General features: G+C 37.6%; 2 protein-coding genes across 2 annotated transcripts; both read right to left on the bottom strand.

Annotated features, from left to right (window-relative positions):
- Nucleotides 1–589: 589 nt before the first annotated feature.
- Nucleotides 590–4,806, bottom strand: LOC140776938 (prefoldin subunit 1). The gene is made up of 6 exons (XM_073120797.1): nucleotides 4,651–4,806; nucleotides 4,457–4,510; nucleotides 3,315–3,420; nucleotides 1,267–1,273; nucleotides 1,049–1,133; nucleotides 590–963 (listed from the first exon to the last, which is right to left on the bottom strand). Exons 1-6 carry the CDS (start codon nucleotides 4,672–4,674, stop codon nucleotides 850–852), a joined length of 390 nt encoding a protein of 129 aa, XP_072976898.1. The 5' UTR covers nucleotides 4,675–4,806; the 3' UTR covers nucleotides 590–849.
- Nucleotides 4,807–11,670: 6,864 nt separating this feature from the next.
- Nucleotides 11,671–16,478, bottom strand: LOC140778443 (exocyst complex component EXO70A1-like). The gene is made up of 2 exons (XM_073123157.1): nucleotides 13,999–16,478; nucleotides 11,671–11,906 (listed from the first exon to the last, which is right to left on the bottom strand). The coding sequence occupies exon 1, from the start codon at nucleotides 16,272–16,274 to the stop codon at nucleotides 14,289–14,291; it is 1,986 nt and encodes a 661-aa protein (XP_072979258.1). The 5' UTR covers nucleotides 16,275–16,478; the 3' UTR covers nucleotides 11,671–11,906; nucleotides 13,999–14,288.
- Between the last annotated feature and the right edge of the window lie 5,006 nt (nucleotides 16,479–21,484).

Genomic DNA, 21,484 nt, shown 5'->3' on the forward strand with positions numbered 1-21,484 from the left:
GGGACCTTTGGGAATGATTGCTCTTGGATTTCATTAGACTAAATGCAACAAAGAAAGAACACTCGTTAACTAATTTCATAGCTTTTATGGCAAGTATCTTGATTTTGATTCGATGAGAAAATTTGGCACCAGTTTCCATAGGATTGATGCCAATTGGCAGTTGATGACAAATTTTATTAAATCTTCTACAGTCTTCTCTCTATGTTCTGTTGCTATGGCCTTTTGTAATGCAATAGATCTAGACATACAGATGTTGGCATTCAACATCTCCCTAATGTACCAAAGAGTTCCATGAGCATACCTTGGTTCAATGAATTAAAACAGTGTAACTTAAGACTTATGTGTGGATGAATAGGAAAGATCCTCATTAATGAAAAATTACAAGGTTTCGTATGTTGTTATTGTAGTTCTCACAGCACAAGAGTATATGAAATCTGAAGTGATGCTTTAATAAAGCAAAAGTATACATTAAGTCCTCGATTTCCTAAGATACCGAGACTCATTTCCTGAAGATGAAATTGAGTTCGGCTTCTACAATATTTGGCCACTCCCACGGAAATAGATCCGAAGAACAAAAGATGGACAAAAATACTATACAAAAGCCAATACCACAATATGGACAATCATTCAGCTCTCAAAGAGAAAAAGTAATATATAACACCTTAAAAAACAACTAAACTGTGATAAGTTAATACAGGAAACTTGAGTACTGTAAGTAGACTTACATAAAGCAAATGGAACTTACACAGAACAATATCTTCATTATCAGCACTATCAGATGGAGGCAAACGCTTACCTACTGGGAAGTTGGAAAGACATAGTTCATATTTATGTTCAGGATATAAAATGTTACATCACAGTCATTGACATGATCTGCCGTGCAAGACCAGGATCTTGCTGTAGTAGTTCTCTTAGGTTGTTCTCCACTTCTGCCAACTGCTTCTCCAAGCGCTCCTTAGATGTCTGATACGAACTTTGAAGTTAAAATACGCATTTGATGTAGATACTGTCTTCATGTAAAAGCTAAAAGAATTAACAAAATACAAACCTGCAATGATGTTATCGCATTCTCACTATCCTTCAGCTTCTGTTCCTGCTCGCTCAACAGGAGTGACTTTGGCTCCAAAATAAACCTGCGAATCATCAGGAGAGAAGCATAAATACTATAACTATTGTTGCTCATTCTCATTTGACTGGATCAGAACGAGAGGAACAGTTGTAACTCTCCCCAGTTAGATAAGCTTCTTATTAGTTCGAAGTACTCACAATTTGCCTGCAAAACCACAAGACAATTATTAGATCCTGTAAATATGAGATGATGGAGAAATATGTCTACGAAGGTTACATTGACTGAAATAAATTATTGCAACTGCCAAAATGCCAAAGAAAACTGATCTTACTTTCACCATTTATGATAATCTAGAAAATTAAATTGAGTAATCAGCACAAAGAACAGCTAACTTTACACTACCATCAATCAATTGCAACAACAATAGGCTATCATATAACCGTTAATGATACATTAGCATGTTCCAGACTATTTAAGAACATCTGATATATCATTATTAGTTACTGCTACTTCCAACCTGCCACTTTATCGTTCATCTCCAAAGTTAGCATCTGCACTATATCAGTGTTCAAGGGACTGCATAGTTCACAGGCCATACGCGACACATACAGGTGGATGGGTTTAATATTCAATGAAACTTGAATTGCTAAATATATGCAATTCATGTTGGAATCAAAAAGATAGATACAAATGATACACACTCTCCAACAAGGAGTTGTTACATATGTTCCATAATAGTTGTAGTACTAAGGATCCAATAGATCATATTCAGGTTCTATGTGGTTATCTATACTGTGTGGCACATGGACTACAAATGCATACGCATGGATGGACCACTTTTCATAATCATAGTCATGTCTTACTCTAACAAGTTGGTAGTAGAAAAAGATCCTCCCAAAGAATATCATCTCAAATACAATTATTTTCAGTTGCTTGAAGTCAGACTGTCAGAAAGAGAATGTAGGTATTGACGAGGAAGTGCACTCCTACAATAAAGAGTCACAAAGGAGAAACAATAGAAAGGGTGTGGGGCAAAGAAAGGAGAAAGTCTAAATAGAAAATTAACACCTATCTAGATGTGTTCATAATTGTCCCCATAAAACCAAGGTACCCAAAATTGGCCGATTCCAATCCAGATTGGCTGAAATGGATTGGGATTTGCCATAGTGAATCCTAATCCTTCGATTGGGTATTGGCCAAAATGTGCCAAATGAGTTAGATTCATGATGGATCTGACTTGCATCTGACCTAAGGAGCCATCTTCTCTCTCTCTCTCTCTCTCTCTCTCTCTCTCTCTCTCTCTCTCTCTCTATTCTAGCAGACCAATAGGCCCAATCAACAGTAGTCACAATCACAAAATTGACTAAAGGAGGGAGATAACAATTAACCAGAGATATATAAGCCATGAGAAAATAGATTCAGTCATGAGAGTTATCATGTGTCAACAATATCTTTGCATGATCATGCGGGATGATATTGATCAATGTCATTACTTTGAAAAGCAGCTACATAATGCATGATCATGCAGAATAATATGGATCAATGTCATTATGATTGAAAAGCGACCACATTGACTGCATATGCAGCTGCATAGTGATGGCGATAGGTCACCCACCCTGCATAAGCATTATGTGGCCTTTATAATTTCATATACAGTCCAACTGCATATAAACTGCATTTGGGAACCGCATCCATACATGCGCTCGCATATTTACCACCAACGACTGCATATTAACCGTGTATGCATATGAAACGAGATAGGTAAAATATATGCATCCACATATTGCATAGGCATTATACAGTCACATGGCTGCCCACATATCGAGGGTGCTTTTCACAACATTGATCAATGTGCACTGACAACTTGCAACGAGCAACGAGTGATGATCAGGAATAACTTTCTCTGATATATGGCTCTGCAGTGTGGCTGCCACAATTATGTATATACATTAACAGCCAAATTGAAGAATACATGTGTATACACATGAACAACCACATGTCTTAGATTCTAAGTTTCTAATAATGTTTCTGCATCTGCCACGAAGATAAATGGATTGTTAGTAGAGTAAGCACTTTATTTACTGAGATATGAATCTTTTCTGTACAGATTGAAATGAACAGAGAAGCCTGTAAGTGCTAGTAAATTAGTAAGAACACATAAATAGCAAATGCAAATAGTCATTTTTAGCTAGAAACTGTAACAAGCCATCAACCATATGAAATATACTCTGTTCTTAGTTCTTACCAATAGATTTATATGTATTTGTGTCATCGACCAACTGGCGAAGTTCCTCCATTGTTAGGTAAGCACGCTTTTTTTCGCCTTCTTTAGCACGCATTTGATTCTGTACCTGAGAATTGAAGTGCTAATGAGAACAAAACAATAACAATAGCATGCCAATTTTTTTGTGTAATTACACAAACCACTCTTGTTTACTTCCAGACCAAGACACCAAGTGTCTCTACAAAGAAAGGTGCTCGCAGTCTCAACTCTCATGATAGGCTGTTGAACCATCACTGAATTTCTAAAGGCTTTTAGTCGCTCAGTGTAGTCAATGCCCCAAAAGTTTGCAAACACTGCACCTAAAAGGGAGGACTTATGGAAATACTGATGATGACTGGTTTGTTTATTACTGCTATTTGAAAATTACTCTCCCCGAACTTGTCCTTGATTATGCACTATTAATGAAATTAGAAAATCAAAGACCAAGGAAAAGAGAATCTGAAAGTACCAAGTGACATACAAGTGAACAACCTATGTGTGTATAAAAGAACTGAAGAATGCCATCCATGTTTAAAAGCAAGTAAGACATCAAGATTGCTGATGATCATATTTAAAGGGCACCCAAAGGGATGAAGCTGAACATGCCAGATGTATAGAGAAACGAACCTCAAAGGGAGCTATCAACTAGTACAACCACTGCAATAATTTATTTACTTGGTATAACTTAGTGAGGGTAGGTGCATTTTGTGGTAGATAAGGTAAAAGACTGACATCGAGATTAACCAGGTGGCTGATATTAGAAGAATAAATATTGTTCTCGTCCTTTCTAGTTTCTTATGTTCCTGCAGAGTAAGTTCAGCATTATGTTTACCATCCAGACCAGCTGAAACACAAATTTACAATCTCTTTTCCAAAAGATCAACAAATTTGAATATCCAGACTATAGCTCACTCATGATTAAGAACTAAATTTGAAAATGTTAAGAGAAAACGACCGAATATTACTCATCCACCTCAACATAAGACAAGATTTGATATTCCGAGTATCAATGTTTCCATTCAAAAAATAATAATTGAAATGTCAAATAGAAGGAAAAAAATAACTTAACTTTAGGAGCACATAAAGAGAGACAATATCAGTTTAAATAGAAGGAAATATTCAACCTGCTTCAGCTTTCCAGTGATCTCGATCATACGTCCCTGCAACTCAACAAACGCCTGAAAGCAGTGGGATCCAACTCAGGAACGTATTAAAGCAATGGTACTAAAAGAACCAAACGACAACACAAAAGAGATTTAAGAAGAGAAGGAAGAAGAAGAAAGACTTAGAGGAAAACGGGAGATTATCATTTAGTTACCGCTCGGTTTGCTTCGTCCCCCATTTTGGGCTCCGCAAAAAACCCTAACCCTAATCCTAAGCCGTGGCACTGAGGTGGAAGAGAGAAGCGGAGACGAAGAGCCGAGGTCTACGACTCCGAGGGCTATCAAAACTATCAAGCCGGCTCGACAAGGCTCGAACAAGTTCGGCTAAAGATTGAGCTGAGCCGACCTTGATCTTTAAAATGGCTTTAAAAATAATTTCGAGCCAAGCTTCATCATAAGCTGGCTCGATCAAGTAGGATTGATAAAGCTTAAAATAATTATAATATATATATATATAATATGAATAATAGTTTTTATATTATTTTAAGGTTTACTTAAGTGGATTGTATGTAATTCGATTTTATAGAGTTTTTTATAAGAGTTTAGTTTTAAATTTTGATCATATTATATATATACTAAATACATTGATATTCCTATTAGAGCATCTCCAATGCTTGTTCCAAATATGGAGCCAAAAATGGAGCAAGAGGCCGGTGCACTCCAATGCACCGGGCTCCATATATATTATAATAATAATATAATATATATTATTATATTAGTTATTTTAAATTGCTTAATAGATCATCTTAGCGTTATTATTTTTTATTAAAAAATATATAGTTAGAAAACTCTCGTTGTAACAACCCAATCTCAAAAAAAAAAAAAAAAAAAAAAATCATGGGCACGACGCGACCGGCCACACTGTGGTCGGCCTCGTGCCCATGCCAGCTGCTCATGCAGCTTGGTGGGGCGCCACGCGCCTGCGGCCAACTGGCCGCGGTGGGCCTCGGCGCCGCCACTACTCCTCCTCCACCGCCTTCCCTCTCTCTCTCTTTAAATCTCTCTCTATCTCTCTCTCTCTCTCTCGAGGCTCTCTCTCTATCTCTCTCTCTCGCCGAGGCCGGTCGTCGCCGTCGCCACCTCCACGAGCGCCGGTGAGCTCTCTCTCTCTCTCTCTCTCTCTCTCTCTCTCTCTCTCTCTCTTTCTTGCCCGCGGGTGGGCTTGTCGGAGCCGAGCCACCGGCGAGAGGCCGGCCGCTGGCTGGCCAGCAGCGGCCGGTGCCCTCCCCGCCGGCCCGGGTCCGCAACCGCCTCCCTCACCTCCCCTCTTTCTTCTCTTTCTCTTTTGTTCTTCTTCTTCTTCTTCTTCTTCTTCCTCTTCTTCTTCTTCTTTCTTTCTTTCCTTCTTTCTTTCTTTTTCTCCTTCTTCCTCAGCTCCTCTTTTCTCTTTCTGCACAGTGTTGGGCTCGGCCCAGCACTGTAGCAGACAGTGCTGGGACGAGCCCAGCACTGATGGCAGTTGTAATTAAATTATTAATTAATTAGTTTATTTATGTTATTTATTTAAGTATTTTGCTTCTTAATTAATGCAAATAGATTATTTAGACATTAACTATTTTAATAATATTATATATCCTTCAATGTAATTTTATTAATGATAATTTTTATAATTAATGATTAATTAGGCATAAATATAGGTAATACTTATATTTATTTATTTACTTACTTATATGTATATTAGATTAATAGATAAATTTGTAAATTATAATTATTAGATTTATATTCTAATATTCTTATGATATACATTTTTTAAGTAATTCTATTAATTTATTATACATTATTATTTTGTAACAAAGAAGATAATGGCTACATAGTCCCTAATTAATCAAGATATAATTTAATTATAATTAGGTTTTTATCTATATTTATATTTTATTTATAATAAAAATCTAGCCAATTATAAAAATAAGTAGAAATTCTAAAATCTAATAAATCATCATATTTTACTCGAACGGATTATAATGGGATAAACAACTAACTTTATGTTACTTAAACATTTTCAGACGATCCTGAACCCCTTATTTGAGACCCCGTGGACCTTGCTAGCGATGAGTGTCACTCGGTTACCTGACGGACGTGAGAGATACGTGGTTTGTATCTTCTGATCAGACGGTGAGTAGTCTTATCCCCTAGATCCCTTTCTCAAATTAGGTTATATTATATATTATGTACATGCATGTTTTGGCCTCCAGCATGATTATATGACTTTATCTAGAGATGATTACCGTCGAGCATATTTTTATCATGCATGTAATGAGGCTGATCTTTGATATGAATATGATAATGATAAATAAGGATGGTTGGAGATGATTATACTGTTATGGTTTTATGTCGAGATGATTTCTAGTATGAGTGTGCATGTGATAGACTAGCGAGAGTATGCATGTGTTAGATACATGGTTGGAGACTTCATTGCAGCATTTTTCTCTTGATTCCTGTTCCACCTAAATTCCTATTATGCATTGACTCGTTATTGTACTGGATATATGCATATGATCTGTCATTTAAAAAGAAAGCATGAAATATGATTGATAGGATAGTTGATAGAAAGCGTGGGGATACCTGAGTAGGCGCCAGGGTTAGGGGTGCCTGGATTGATGATTATGGTCGCTGATATGCGATATCTCGTGGCCCATGTCCGAGGTCAGTTGAGTCTGTGCGCACAGACAATCGGACACATGCCGTTCGCCAGGGCATATGTGGCGAGTTATCCTCACGTGGTTTCTATCAACTATGTGGGGTGCCCGGTCTGGATGGATGTTGATACCCTTAGCGGATGGCAGGGTATGGTTATATTTGAGATACTCCTTGCGGATGGCAGAGTATGCTCGGAGCCTTTGGGCATGATGTTGAGACCGGGTACCGGGTGTTGACTGTGCACAGTGGTCTAGTATGATGATATTATACCGAGATGTCGGTGATGATCGTGATGTTGAGAAATGCATATGATTTCATTATCATTCGGTTACCTGATTATCGAGTGGTCAATATGCATCATATATGGTTGCATTTGATATCATAGCATAGTCATGATCGGCATGCATCATGTGTCATATTTGAGAGAGAGTTATGATGATAGATGACATGGAGATTTGTTTACTCATGGTCGAGGATTATATACTTTTATCAGTTATGACGTGTTATCTACTTTTCATTTATATATTATTGAGGATACATTCATATACTCATTCATGACATGATACTCTTTCTGATTCATATTATCCAGTACATGATTTACTCTCTGTTTGGCATCATTGATTCGGGGTAAGATCTATTCACTGAGCCTTTTGCTCATGACTCTCTTTATTTCTTTTCTAACTCCCTCAGATATGTGGTACGTGATAGCGACTTGAGAAGATATTTTAGAGCGATGATGAGGTGAGCTATAGATACGAGATGGTATAGATGATAGTTTATATAGAAATCGAGTTGTACCAATATTTGATATTTGTACTCTTTTGTATTAGACAATGATTTGTATAATACAGGTCGAATCATAGTGTACCCTTGTATTAGTTATTTTAGTTGTATCTTGATGGTTTGTTGTGGCCTGTGTGGGTCCTGCCAGATTATGTAGCGGTCTAGTGTATATTATTGTGGGCTTTGATATTCATATGTTAACAGGTTTATTTGGTTAAGAGTATGATTTATTTGGTGATGGAATATGTGATCATGGATATGTTAGCAGGTGTTATTTGATGATGTTATGAACGTATGTGCACAGGAGTGTATCTATGCGTGACGGGCCCCGCCCGACCTGTCGCGTGCGCCGCGCGTGCCGTGTGGGCGCGTGTGCGTGCACGTGCCCGTGCCGGGCGGGGGCGTTACACTCGTCGAGATCTTTAAAATTAGATTAATATTTAATAGTTTTAGAAGTAATTTTAAATTACTAATTTTTTAATTAAACGTATTTCAACGATTCCTTACGCGATATAAGAAGATCCAAGATAGAGAGACTCATTTTGAGCTTCGAAATACACTAATTGAACACTTATAGAAGAGGCACGAGAATGAAGGAATATAAATTTTAATGTAATTTTTATTTGATGTATTTTATTTTTAATGTATTTCATGTTTGATGTATTTCATATCTAATGTATTTTAATTTTTAATATTTACATTGAGGATAATTTTGAGTAATTATATTTTAGGATACATAATTTATTAGACTCATTTTTATAAATAATAAAAAAAATTAAATTTAAATTAACTCAAAATAATTTAATATTAGACTCATTTTTATAAATAATAAAAAAATTAAAATTAAAATTAACTCAAAAGTAATTTAATATTAGACTCATCTTAAAGGTCTCGATGAGACTTTTCCAATGGTATTATTTTTGTTAAAAACTGATTAGTAAAACTAATTATATACTCAGTTTAACTAACTAAATTATTTAATAAAAGATACAAATGAAATTAAAATTATTGAATATAACACATATTGGGCAATTTTGGCATTTTAAAAGGTTGATATGACAAATGGAGCCCGGCTCCGTTTCCATGGTGGGGCTATTTGGAGCCCCGCTATTCATGGCTCCAAATTTGGAGCCCCATTTAGAGCTTGGTTGGAGTTCCACCGGGCTCCAAATTTGGAGCCCGGTTGGAGATGCTCTTTAGTTTATATTTTTAGCATTAGGCTTTATTTTAAGTTTAATTTAAGTATAAATCAAGCTTAATTTAATTTAAGCTTGATCATGATCGAAATAGTGCGGCCATAATATGTAAACACAAAAGGCTGTCAATATATTAAGACCGCTCAAGTTGGGCTTGGTAAGACTTGATTAAGCTCCTCATATTTAAACGAGTCAACTTGATTAATTAATATCAGGCTCAAATTTTTCAAAAAAGAATAGAATAAACGATAATGAGATAAAGCATCGAGTATAAGACTAAACAAAATAAGAAAAAGGAGGAGGTAGGGCAATAGCCCAAAACGTAAGCCTCCTACTTGGCAAACTATAGTAGCATAATAAATTGAAACAATGAGAGTCTTCGAAGGTAAAGCTCTATAGTGTAGTTACTATGGTAGGGACGTAGGCTCACAAGGAATGTAGTTAGGGGTGAAAATGGGTCGGATTAGCTCCGACCCGACTCAAATCGGATTCGGATAAAAAATTTCTATCCGATTTAGATATGGATAGAATTTTTGAAAAATATTCGGATACAGATTCAGATATGGGTCAAATATATTTTTCGGATTCGGATACGGTTATCGGATATCCGAATGATTTATAGTTTTTGGTTTGCTTATTTAAATAGTAAATATTAAAATGTTACTAATAATACGTTATATATTATTGATAAAGATTAATTTCTCTAATTTTATATATTTGACATACAAAAAATTTATTTGTTGTAAAACTCTTAATATTTTTATGTTAATTATATATAAATAAAATATTATAATTTTTTAAAATTTAATTAGTATCCGTTTAAAATCCAATCATCTATTCGTCCAATATCCGTATCCGGACTAAAAATATGGATTCGGATATGAGTTGAGCACTATCCGATCCGTTTTCACCCGTAAATATAGTTGATAGCTCTACATCATGACCACTAAAAGATCTATCAAGCATAGACCTACGAAACTAAGCAAAAAAACCAAAACATAGAAAAATAAAAAAATAGATCTAGCTACGAGGAAAAGGGTGGATGAGGGTGAGGGTGAGGGCAAGGACAACATTTACATCCACATACCTACACGCACATATGCAAGAGCAAAGGCAAGTAAGAGCAAGGATGGTAAAACACAAGGGATGGCTATAACATCTCGTAGACAAAAATCGGGTGCACATGTGATCGAGACATTCGAGTCAAAAATAGCTCACGTGCAGATATAGCCATATAGCACTCGGTGCCCACTCGTGTCATGCAAAGCCATATAGCCAAGTTACAAAGGCTCAGGAAAGTCGAGCGAGGTCAGTGACAGCAAACTCCATCAAGCACGAAGGAAGCAACGGTATGAGACAATAAGGCAATGTTTATATCATTGCATGTTAGCAAGGCAAGAGGATGCACAATGTATGCCCGTCGCATGCCCGTTGAGCATGCAAAACGATTCCCACCTACTACTCAAGGAGCATCCCCATTTTGCAACCCGAGGGGTTCAAAAGGTTTGTGGGGCATTATATTTTGGGTGCCTTGGTTAAGGGCCCAAAGAATGGGCGAATGGGCTAATTCTTTCCACACAAACTATGGCCAAGCGTTGTCCGCACGATATTAGTTTAATTGAGACATTATTAAATTTTCACTTCTCTTAAAAAAAAATTTTATTGTGTGAATAAGATCCTAATACTAGTTTTAAACTAAAATAGCATATAGTTGAGCTATTAGGAAGGATTTAGTGGTAGCTGCTGCTATTGCTAAAGAATGTCATTACCACAGATGAGTGAGTGAGGGGAGGAAGAGGATGGAGAGTAAGAAGAGAGAGGACAAAAGATAAAGCTGGTTGTCGTTGCATAGATATAGGGAAGAAGGAATGTGAGTGAATAAGGGCATTTATGTCGACTTAGATCTAAGTTCCCCTCCAAACAATATAATATTTCTATACATCTACATTGTCTTATATGAAGCTAACATGAGTGACACATCAGTAAATTCAGTAATGGAAGCAGATGATAGACAAATAGAAGAGTATTTGTCTTGAATCCATATTTTAGTGATGACAAAAGTGTATATGTTATAGACTCGATAAAAGAATGAGGCCAAAATAGGGAACCAATGGAATAAGAGGGGACGTGTTAGCAGTACTTTATTTGTTACTAGTACTTGTCTACTTGTTCAAAACCTTTATTATTTATTTTTGTTCCGATCCGTTACTAAAAGAACTAGTTTTTCACCAGATATATATTTGGCCTCTCTAAAAAAAAATTGGACCACGACTAATTTAAACTATATGCATATCAAATATCAACTTATTATTATCTTAGTCATATGATACAACCATATAGTAGTATCGTAAATGCATAATGGTGAAAGTAATTTTAATTTAGCTTGTAAACATCTTCCAGTAGGGCATAGCCTCTTATCGTTGAGCATGATAATGAAGCTTCAATCACTCGCTGAGTAGCTAGAGAACTCAAAACACTAAGAAGAAACCGATAAACAGAAGACATTTATTAGTTGTGAGGAAATTCCTTGCACTGCTTCCAGAGTTGCAATGGCCAACTTTCTATATATCCTTTTAATCAATCCAAAAAAATAAAAAATCTTTCTATATATGCTTACATCGACCTGATGTATCAAATGCATTTATCCACGAAATCTTGGGAGATAAAGGAGACTAACATCCCCTATTTAAATGAATTCTTCACAAATATGCATGAAAGCTTGTGTCCAAGAAATTATACCAGAAGGAACTACTTTGACTGTTGTTAGGCAGTGAGTGTTCAGAGAACGCATGGTCCTGTAAGAATGCGAAATGCACATCAAGAAATATTGCAAAAATAACTGAAGAAACATCTTATAGAACTGTAACATCCCCCCAGCACAAAGATGATAGATATAGAGATTAAGAAATGTATGGAAGAGATAAAAGTTTGCGGCGAGTTAGGAAAGATGTACAATCAACAAAATGCTTTTGTAGGATGGACTACATAGACCAAGAACAATCTTGGTTTCATAGCAGAGATGAAAAGAAAAGAGTCATTTGCTCACATACAATTCCATTTGGGCATTTCTTTTTCCAGCGAAAGTTGCAATTTGTACGTGTAACATCTGCTTCATTTCATCGATAGTTTGCAACAGTTGCAAGTTAAAGAGCATCCCCAGGTTCAAGGTTAAAATCATCGCTCACAGGTCATTCATTCTAAACCAATATAACAGTACTTTGAGCACTATTGAAAATATCGCAAGCCATCAAAATCATTTCTCAGAACTCTGCCAAGCAATGCATGCTCACATGCTAAAAGACGAACTTCAAGTCCTTCAATGGACAAATGATAGTCAGATGTACCAAAATGAACTCCAAGCTAAGATTGTCAAAGAGGATATCATGATGCATCTCTTTATTAAACAATGCTACTGGGACTAAGAATAACATTCGTGTCAAAGAGAAGTATGAATATCAGCTTGGAAGTAGTGTTTAACTGAATCAGTTTCTGATTTAGACACAAAAAACCAAACTTACTCACATGGCAGAATGACAAGGATCACAGAATAGCAGGGATCCTTGCAGAAACAACATTATACAATCTCTTGACATAAGACCATCAATGCCAAAAGGAACTAGGGCCTGCCAATTATCTGCTACGGAAGACAACTATGTCTTCAGCATTACATGAAAGTGGCCATAGAGTGGAATTATTACAGAAAAATATGGATCAGAACTTACACTCAGCATTGTTGTGAGAGGCGGTTGCCTAGGGCAGGGCAACCTATGGAGCACTCTCCATAGGCAATATGCGGCCTAGAAAGCCAGGCAGGCCACTTAAGAGGTTGTTGTGATCATATTTTCTAATGTTTTGTTCAAAGAACTAGTGTATAAGAATATCAGTGTGCTATTTGCTTTTCTTTCTTATTAACTTCTTGATAGAATACCATTTGTAGGTAGTACTTATGTATATTTGATGCAAACATGATGCTACCGAACATTATTTATGTGCATATAATATGGTTCTGCATGTATCACTTAATTCATTTATACACATTATATTTCACTACAAAAAATTGTATACATATTAAAATGCTCGACGGCATAGGCACATGCTTATATGCCTGCATACCGCATATGAGCAACAACAGGTTACTGCCCTCATATTGCAAGTGCGTTGTGCAACATTGCACTCACATATCTAATATAACTACAAAAACATAGTAGATCTTGCAAAAGAATATGAAAACAAATTTGAGTCTCTCTCAGTGAACATGAGATTTGCAAGAATAAATTCATAAACAACTATTTTGTAATGACGTGTCTAAAAGCGCTATGAATTCACTTTTGTTTGATGACTGCGTTTCATTGTTCAATGCATTAAGATGCTATTGTAAGCCAAAATTTTGGCTCTTTATAGTCTGTCTACATCCTCGGAATCAGCAGCTCACATTACTGGGTGGCAAGTCCTCTGAAGTCTGAACTACCCCTTCAATATTCTAAGTTTTTAAATTCTATCTAAAGATACAGTGATAGACCAAATCACAAATAGCAATTGAAGATTTTGCAATCTGCATCTTAAAATGTTCTTGAAAATAGATATAAATTTATAATCATGTCATGTTGATAGCTATTGCAAAGACCAAATTATTTTACCGATAATGTACGCATTTTCAGAACTCTTAAAATTAATTGCATCTCAATAAAGTTACAACATTTGCAAACTAAAAATGTAAGAGCTCCATACCCACCTAATGCACCTTATATACATCTAGAGCAGCTAATGCAGGATATATTGGTCTCTACTTTCTCCCATCCTAGATATTCAAGATGAATGAGTATAGGAAAAATGATAGCCCTATTAAAGGACCAAACAACAGTAAAAGGAGGGGTGTTGAACATCTACCGGAACAGTGTCCAAGCAATCAATTCCAGCACCACCATAAATCATATCCACCCCTGAGAAGCTTATGGACAATTGCAACTCTTAAAGCATCGAAGAGGTTATGGATCGAAAATATTCACCCCTAGCACCCTGATTGGCAAAGCTTCACATTTCCAGTTACAACAATCATTTGGGCATCTTGTTATAAAGCTGCAACCGATATGCTGCCCCTTCAGGCATACACATCTTGCATCACCAAGTGCTAAAAAGTAACAAAGCATGCCACTGGCTCGTGCCACCTTTGGAGAAGCCTAATATGGACTTGACACTGCATTGTCAACTTTTCCATTGGACTGCCTTACCCTGAAGGTCCCAGACTTCCCTGCCTTATTCTGGAAGAGAGAAAGAAGCTTACTCTCCAAGTTCTGGGCAGTGTACTTTGCATACTTGCTCGCACTCGCGTCTTGCTCAACCAAAGGCCCATAACTCTGCATGTAGCTCCGGTAAACAGGAACGACCGCCTGCACAATCAAATGGCATGTCTTCTCCCTTAATTCCTTATCCGAAATGACCCAGTTCAACTGCTTCATGTACATTTCATCGAACGATTCATTGAATGCCCTCAACCTCTTTTTCACCAAATCTCTTGCTGTGGCCCTTCCACCAGAAAACAAAATAAGACCTTCCCTGCTCAGCAGTGCTGGTAACTTCCCCCAGCTCTCCCTCAAGAACATGACAGCATAAAATTCCTTGTATTGCTCATGTTCTCTCAACCATATGTCTCCTCCCAGCAATTCCCCTAGCTTCGTCCCTTTCAAGTGCTTGAAGAAATGCCAATGTGTGTTCATCAAGAAGAGGTGAGACAGAGACACGTCCTCGTAGGCCTTAGACCAAGCCTCTAAGTTGGCCTCAAGGGCCTTAATGATATCTATGACGGCGTCATCCAGAGACTGATCATGGAGCCTCTCTTGCTTCCAGCTGCGATGGATGACAAGGACTTGGGTAAGCACGGTGCTGTAGTTTTCCCCAAGGAGGCGGTTGCAGTAGTCAATTATGAAGCTGACGAGCCTCGGGACGTTGCCGTCAGCGGGCGGTAGGCTCTGCCTCTGGAGCTCCACTTGCACCAAGAGCTCCCAGAATATCTCGCACGCCCCTTCGATGACTCTCTTGATGAGATCGCGTGTCTGGCCTTGGATCTCGGCGCAGGCCTTGGAGCCAAACAGGCGGTTGAAGTCCAACCTAAGCTTATTCAATGAATTGAAGACGTCCAAGAGGCAGAGGAGCTTGATGGGATCCTTCTTGGTCTCCGCCACTGCACCCCCGAACCGGAGGAATCTAAGCATTCCGGCTTGCGTGGCAATATCGGCGAAGCACGACGTGCCCAAGTTGCCCGGCGAGCGATCGAACACCTCGCGGCAGAGCTTGTACTCCGCCTCAAAGAGGTATTTGATGGCGAATTCTAGGTGGCTGCCCCATTTCGCGACGTGGGGCATAAGGCTCTGGGCGTCGTCGGAGGGGCTATCGAGATAGCCGAGGCCGAGGCCCTGAAGGGCAGCCCGCACATTGGAACTGCGGGAATCGACAAAGGCCGTGACGCAGCAATCGAAGCGGCCGTTCGCGGCCATGCGTTCCATGATTGCCAAAAGCTTGTGAAGTATCGCGACGGGGAAGGCAGAATCGGAGTGTTCGGCGAGGAGGCGGCGGAATTCGGACTCCAAGGTGTCGAGGGATGCGGCCAGGAGGCCGCCGTCGAGGGGTAATTGGGAATTCTTGACGTCCGAGATGGAAGATTGGAGAGACGACAGGAAGAGCGGATCAGCGAGGGAGTTGTCCTCGAGGTATTCGACGATATCTCCCAGCCACTGGAGCGCGAGGCCGCAGTTGTCGGCGAGGAACCGGACTGCCTCCTCGAGCCGCGCGAGGAGGGCGAGGTACCCGGGGAGGTCGGCGGAGACGGCGGTGCCGGAGAGTAGCGGCTTTTCGAGGCCGTGTACGGCGTCGAACACCTTGAGTACGGCGGCGGCGGGTGACACCGCGCGGTCCACGTGTCGAGCGGCCTGGGAGAGCGTCTCGGGGTCGGCCCGTAGGGGCCGGACGGCGGCAGCCAATGACGGTAGGCGGAGTTGGGCCTCTTCCAGCCTGGGGCCCACGCGGTCTAAGGCGGTACCGAGCGCACGCGACTTGTCGAGGCCGGACTGGAGGGAGCGGCGCGCCGCCAATAGACCGGAGAGGGCCCGGTCCATCTCTTCCTGCTCTCCCTCCTCCCCCTCTCCCTCCCCCTCCCCCTCCCGGTTCATCAAAACAAGTGGGTTTTCTTCTGAGAGTTTTTGGTAGGGAAAGTGAAGGGGAGAGAGAGAGAGAAGGGGGTGATGCGTTGGAAAAGGAGTGCAAAAGGAGGGTTTTTGATAGAAAGTGGAAGACAGCGAGGGAGAGAGGACGGGGGGGAAATTGGGAATCTGAGGTGGGTTTTGTGAAGTAGTGGGCTTTGTTTATTTGTTTGTCTGTGAAGAGGGTACATATCTTGGTATCTTGGTATCTTGGGGGGGGTATAATGGTATTAGATTAGATTAGGTTTCAAATCTTCTGGACTTTTTCTTTTTCTTTTGTTGACTTAGGTGGTAGTCTTCTGCAATGGGATGTAATTAAAATGGGGGTTTAGAAAGGTCTATTGCTTGGATAGTCTTAATACTTGCATGGAGACAATCGTCAGAAATGATGACCAGTCTACAAGTAAGAAAGCAAGGTATGAAACCACAACTTAGACCTAGTCGTATGCTGTTGATGATGACTTGTCATAATTAGGCCATCAAAGAGTCTGTGCTCTGTTCCCGAGACTACCTGTACCACTACGGATGTTTTCTTAAAGAAAATAGTTGGGGGCACCATAAATTAATATAATTTTAAATTTTAAATTTTGCTCATTAGAATTATTTGCATTAATTTTAAAATATCTTTTACCTTAAATGCTGAGATCTCGTAAAATTTATATAGTATAAATAATTATTATTTATCTAATTCTCTCCTTTTCTTTTTATAAGAAATATTAAAGATCTTGATTTTTTTTTTCCACTTATCCTATCCTTCCACCTCAGCTTACCATGCATATATGTTAATGCATAATGAATGTTTATAAACCGGCTCGATCATCTCAAGCAACTCAGTTCTGGACTCATGAGCATAATTTGAAGCCCGGGTAAGAGTTTGAGGATGACTGGTAGAACGACTCAATGGAATCAGGTCAGCTGAATGAGCCGATCCTACATGCACCCTGAGCACGATGTGAACCAGACGTAAACTAGAAGGTCCAGTTTGCGTACTAGTTATCTTGAGGACAATATGTTGGAAGCTCAGTGGATTGATACGTATTTATGTCCAGTAGGTTGAGTTGGATCAAACCCGCTATACCTCTACTCCTATAAATAGGAATAATAATTACTTATTTAGGTATTATGATGAGGTCATGAAATGAATATTAGTTTAATTTAATTTCTTATTTTATTTTTACCATTTAATTATTATTGTTTATTTTCCTAGTAATAGATCTAACCTACAAATTCTAATTCTATCTCTAAACCATACCCACCATCTTCCTCTATGAGCGGCCCACGCATACGACAAACCTCCAACACCTCATGCACGTCCACCACCCAGCGAGGATATTGATTGAATTTAAAACCATATCCTAACTAAACGGATATGAATAATTTTCGAATAGAGGATCAAATCTTAAATGATTGAACTTAAAAGAATTATAATATTTTATTTAAATATAATTAACATAAAAATATTAAGAGTTTTACAATAAATAAATTTTTTATATGTCAAATATGTAAAATTAGAGAAATTAATCTCTATAAATAATATATAATGTATTATTAGTAATAATATTAATATTTACTATTAAAATAAGCAAACTAAAAACTGTAAATCATTTAAAATAATATGTAGGTAAACGGATATCCATATCCGAATTCGAAAAATATATCCGATTCGTATTCGAATTTTTTTCAAAAACTCTATCCTTATCCAAATCTGTATACGCATCGGATAGAAATTTTCTATCCAAATCCGATTTGAATCAAATCGGATAGCGGGTCGAATTGAAGTTAATATGACCCATTTTCACCCCTACTTCCTAGTGTTTTTGAGCTTAGACATGCACCACTAGGTTTTGGGCTTTTAACCGAAGAATACATGGTGGGTAGTACAGAAGATCATCAACACAAGCTTAGAGCAACTAGATGAGACATACATCCATTCCTACCAAGCCAAGACTGACTTCCATATACTGCAAATATAAGAAGAAAGAGAGAGAGAGAGAGAGAAAAGAGTACTCTCACAAAAATGTAAATAGATGCATTTGCCTAGGTCTTTATGCTTTACAACTAGACAATCTTTAAGATAAAGCAGAAAGGTTTGCAAAAAAGATTTCAAAGATATATATACAAACACAGTTTCCCTTGCCTATTGCAAATATTGATTTTAGTGGTAATGGCATGAATCATTTCATCCAAAGAATCTATGAGGTAATGTTGTGTCTATAAATCTATGATGATTAGATCATCATTACTGAACAACTACTATACAACAGTTGGCATTGAACATTTAGAATGGGTGGAGCAGAATTGTTCTACCACTTGATTGTAGAATCAGAGTAATTATCTTATCTGCCTTTTCAAAACAAATAATTGTCTGGAATCTCCATTCAACAGGAAAACATCTAAATGAATATATGATGATGTCTGGAATCTCCTCTGTTAAAAATGTTTGAACTCAAACGCCCTCTAACTTCTGCTGCCTTTTATATTTCTAGGTCTTCCATAATCAATTAGTCATTCTAACTACATTCACGGTAACACTTTTGTTCACTTATTTGCTAAAAGAATATTATAGTAACTTAGGTATTATGAAATTGTGAGGTTTGAAATTATAATTTTAAAACATAAGAGCCCAAAACTACTGATACCATAACTACTACAAAATAAATTAGAGGGGGGTAAAAACAATTTTATGGCAAGTAACACTGGGTAAGATGCATTTACCCTTATCCTATTTTTTGATAAAAATATTTACCCTATTCTTAACTTATGTAGATGATTCACTAATTTACCTAGCCAGAGCGAGTTAGCTCTACCTCAGACTCAACTTGAAGTTAATTTTTAGTTTGGGATGTAGGCTCAGGTAAGCTTAAGTCGAGTCGACTCCAACCCTAATTGGAGGAGGAGGAGGAGGATGAGAGCCGGGCCAGAGGTGCTCGTTTATTTAGGCACTCTAGTATAAGGATATTTTCATTCTTCCATGGATAAAAGGTGTAGATTGAATTGGGATTTGAGGGGCCATACATAGGTTACAGAGAGTGAGCTTTTCTTACTTTAGCAACTGAAAAGGAATAACGAAAGTAATTAGGAATAGCTTTTAATAAAAGGCAGAGAGGATCTCGGTACGATTACTGCCTTGCTCTAAAGCAAAAGTATATGATATGAATCAAGATAATGTATCCTATCTGAAGTGGGCTCGTTACTCATTGTTGCATACTTGCATCAAGGGTAGAATGCCAGGCTTTTTGGGCCAATTGGGCTACAAGCCTGTTGTTGTTTCAACTTGAAATTTGTTTTTATTGTAGTTGATAGCTGACGCTGATATCTGTGCGGAAATCATATTGACTTGGGGCGCACTAAAAATCGGGTTAGTTGGGGTTGACTAGGAAATTTATAAGTAAACCGGAACGCCATCTTTGATTCTTATCCGCCCCTCCCGTCGTGTTCTCTTTTGTGTGAGTCCACCGCACCGTCACAAAGCCTCCACTTACCTAGTGGGGTCCACAATTTTTAGGTAATTTTTTTTAAAAAATAATTATCTTATCCTAGATTATGAATATCATATTATATGTTGTGGATCTAGGATTTCTAATCATTGTTATGTGATTGGTGCTAAAAATTATTTAAAATATAGGAAAATTTATATATAATACCTTGCTTTACGATGTTATTGTGATTTACACTCTACATTTTTATTACTTATAAATTACGCACTATGATTTATTAAATATGTGCAGAAAATACCTTAGGTTAGATTTGAACTAATACAGTGAGAATATTATATTAAGTAGAGCTATATTATTTCTTAAATAACTAAAATATAATATTTTACTAAAATGTCCGAGTTAACTTAATTCAGAGATTTGGTTAAGTTTAACTAAATGATCTAATGGTAGGGTATTATCTACATATATTTACTAAATCATAGGGCTCGATTTTTAATAGTAAAAACGTAAACCATAATTTAGTTAAAAGATAGAGTATTATATGCAAATTTTTCTAAAAATATAAGATTGCTACTTTGAAAATTACAAATTTAAAACAAGCTTGAACATGTGAACCACAAAGAACTATACAATTTGTCGAATCAAGAGGAGATAAGAGAAATACCTAAGATTAGGGAGAAGCTAAAGAACAAATATGGTCTATGTCAATTTAGAAAACAAATAAGAATATCACACAAAAAGGTCAATGTAGCTATTATTAATAGTGTACTTTAGTTAGTTCATATAGATCCCATGGGACCAGCTAAAATTGAAAGTCTAGGTGGAAAATGAGACATATTTTTTTCTAGTTGATGATTTCTCTAGATTTTCATCGGTTGCATTTTTACAAGAAAAATCTAAATGTTTTGAGATTTTTAAATATTTAAGATTGTAAAATGAAAAATATACTATTCTAGTTAGGATTCAATCTAACAATGATAGAGTTTGAAAATGAAAGTTATACTATATTTTGTGACTTAGTTTTAAGCATGCGTTTTCAACACCGTAAATATGATTAAATCACTTCAATTTATATCAATTTTTGTTTATGTTTTATAAAAATAAGATAATTTATGGCTGGTGTATTTGAATGCAAATGGATGGCACTTGAACGCCTAATTTGCGTTCGCACATACAGAATGCATTTTGGTCGTTTGAACGCCTAATCTCGCGTTTGCATATACAGAGAACGCGTTTTGGCCATTTGAACGCGATCAAGGTGTGTTCGAATGCATGACGAGTAAGTTAAATAGTAATAGGATTTGTTTAAGTTTTTTAGATGTTTGGTGAGCCTCCAAATATGTGAAAAGGCAGCCTCTTTGGATTATTGAACATTGGAATTAGTTTTCATCTAGGCTTGAGCCATCTTTTCCTTCCTTCCCCCTCTTAGAATCCAACCTGAGTTCTCGTTTACAGTCGAGATTAATCCTTTGTCGCTTCTCCCTCCTCCCTTTAGCGATCAGTCATACCTAGAAGCTCTCTTCTCCCACCTCATCTAATTCAAAGCACTAATCCATCCATCATACCATAATCATCTCCTATAACCCTAACCACATATTCCAAACACATCTCGCTACCTCTTGATCTTCGGTCACTATTTCATACATAACTTGCGATCTACTAGCTCGATCGACGAGATTCTGGTTGTGATAGATTTCTAACTCATAGAAGAACAATATACCCAAATACCATATCGTTCTAGTA

This window comes from Typha angustifolia, chromosome 15 (assembly GCF_048772165.1).
Source record: "Typha angustifolia cultivar Huaian chromosome 15, ASM4877216v1, whole genome shotgun sequence".
Lineage (NCBI taxonomy): Eukaryota > Viridiplantae > Streptophyta > Magnoliopsida > Poales > Typhaceae > Typha > Typha angustifolia.

What these genes read in the sequence shown, in the direction of transcription:
- LOC140776938 (XM_073120797.1), bottom strand. Translation starts at nt 4,674, where the DNA reads ATGGGGGACGAAGCAAACCGAGCG. An exon ending in TCACTGGAAAGCTGAAGCAG is followed by an intron (nt 3,421 to 4,456) that starts GTTGAATATTTC and finishes TTCAATTCTCAG; the next exon opens with GTACAGAATCAAATGCGTGC. An exon ending in ATGCGATAACATCATTGCAG is followed by an intron (nt 964 to 1,048) that starts GTTTGTATTTTG and finishes AGTTCGTATCAG; the next exon opens with ACATCTAAGGAGCGCTTGGA.
- LOC140778443 (XM_073123157.1), bottom strand. Translation starts at nt 16,274, where the DNA reads ATGAACCGGGAGGGGGAGGGGGAGGGAGAGGGGGAGGAGGGAGAGCAG.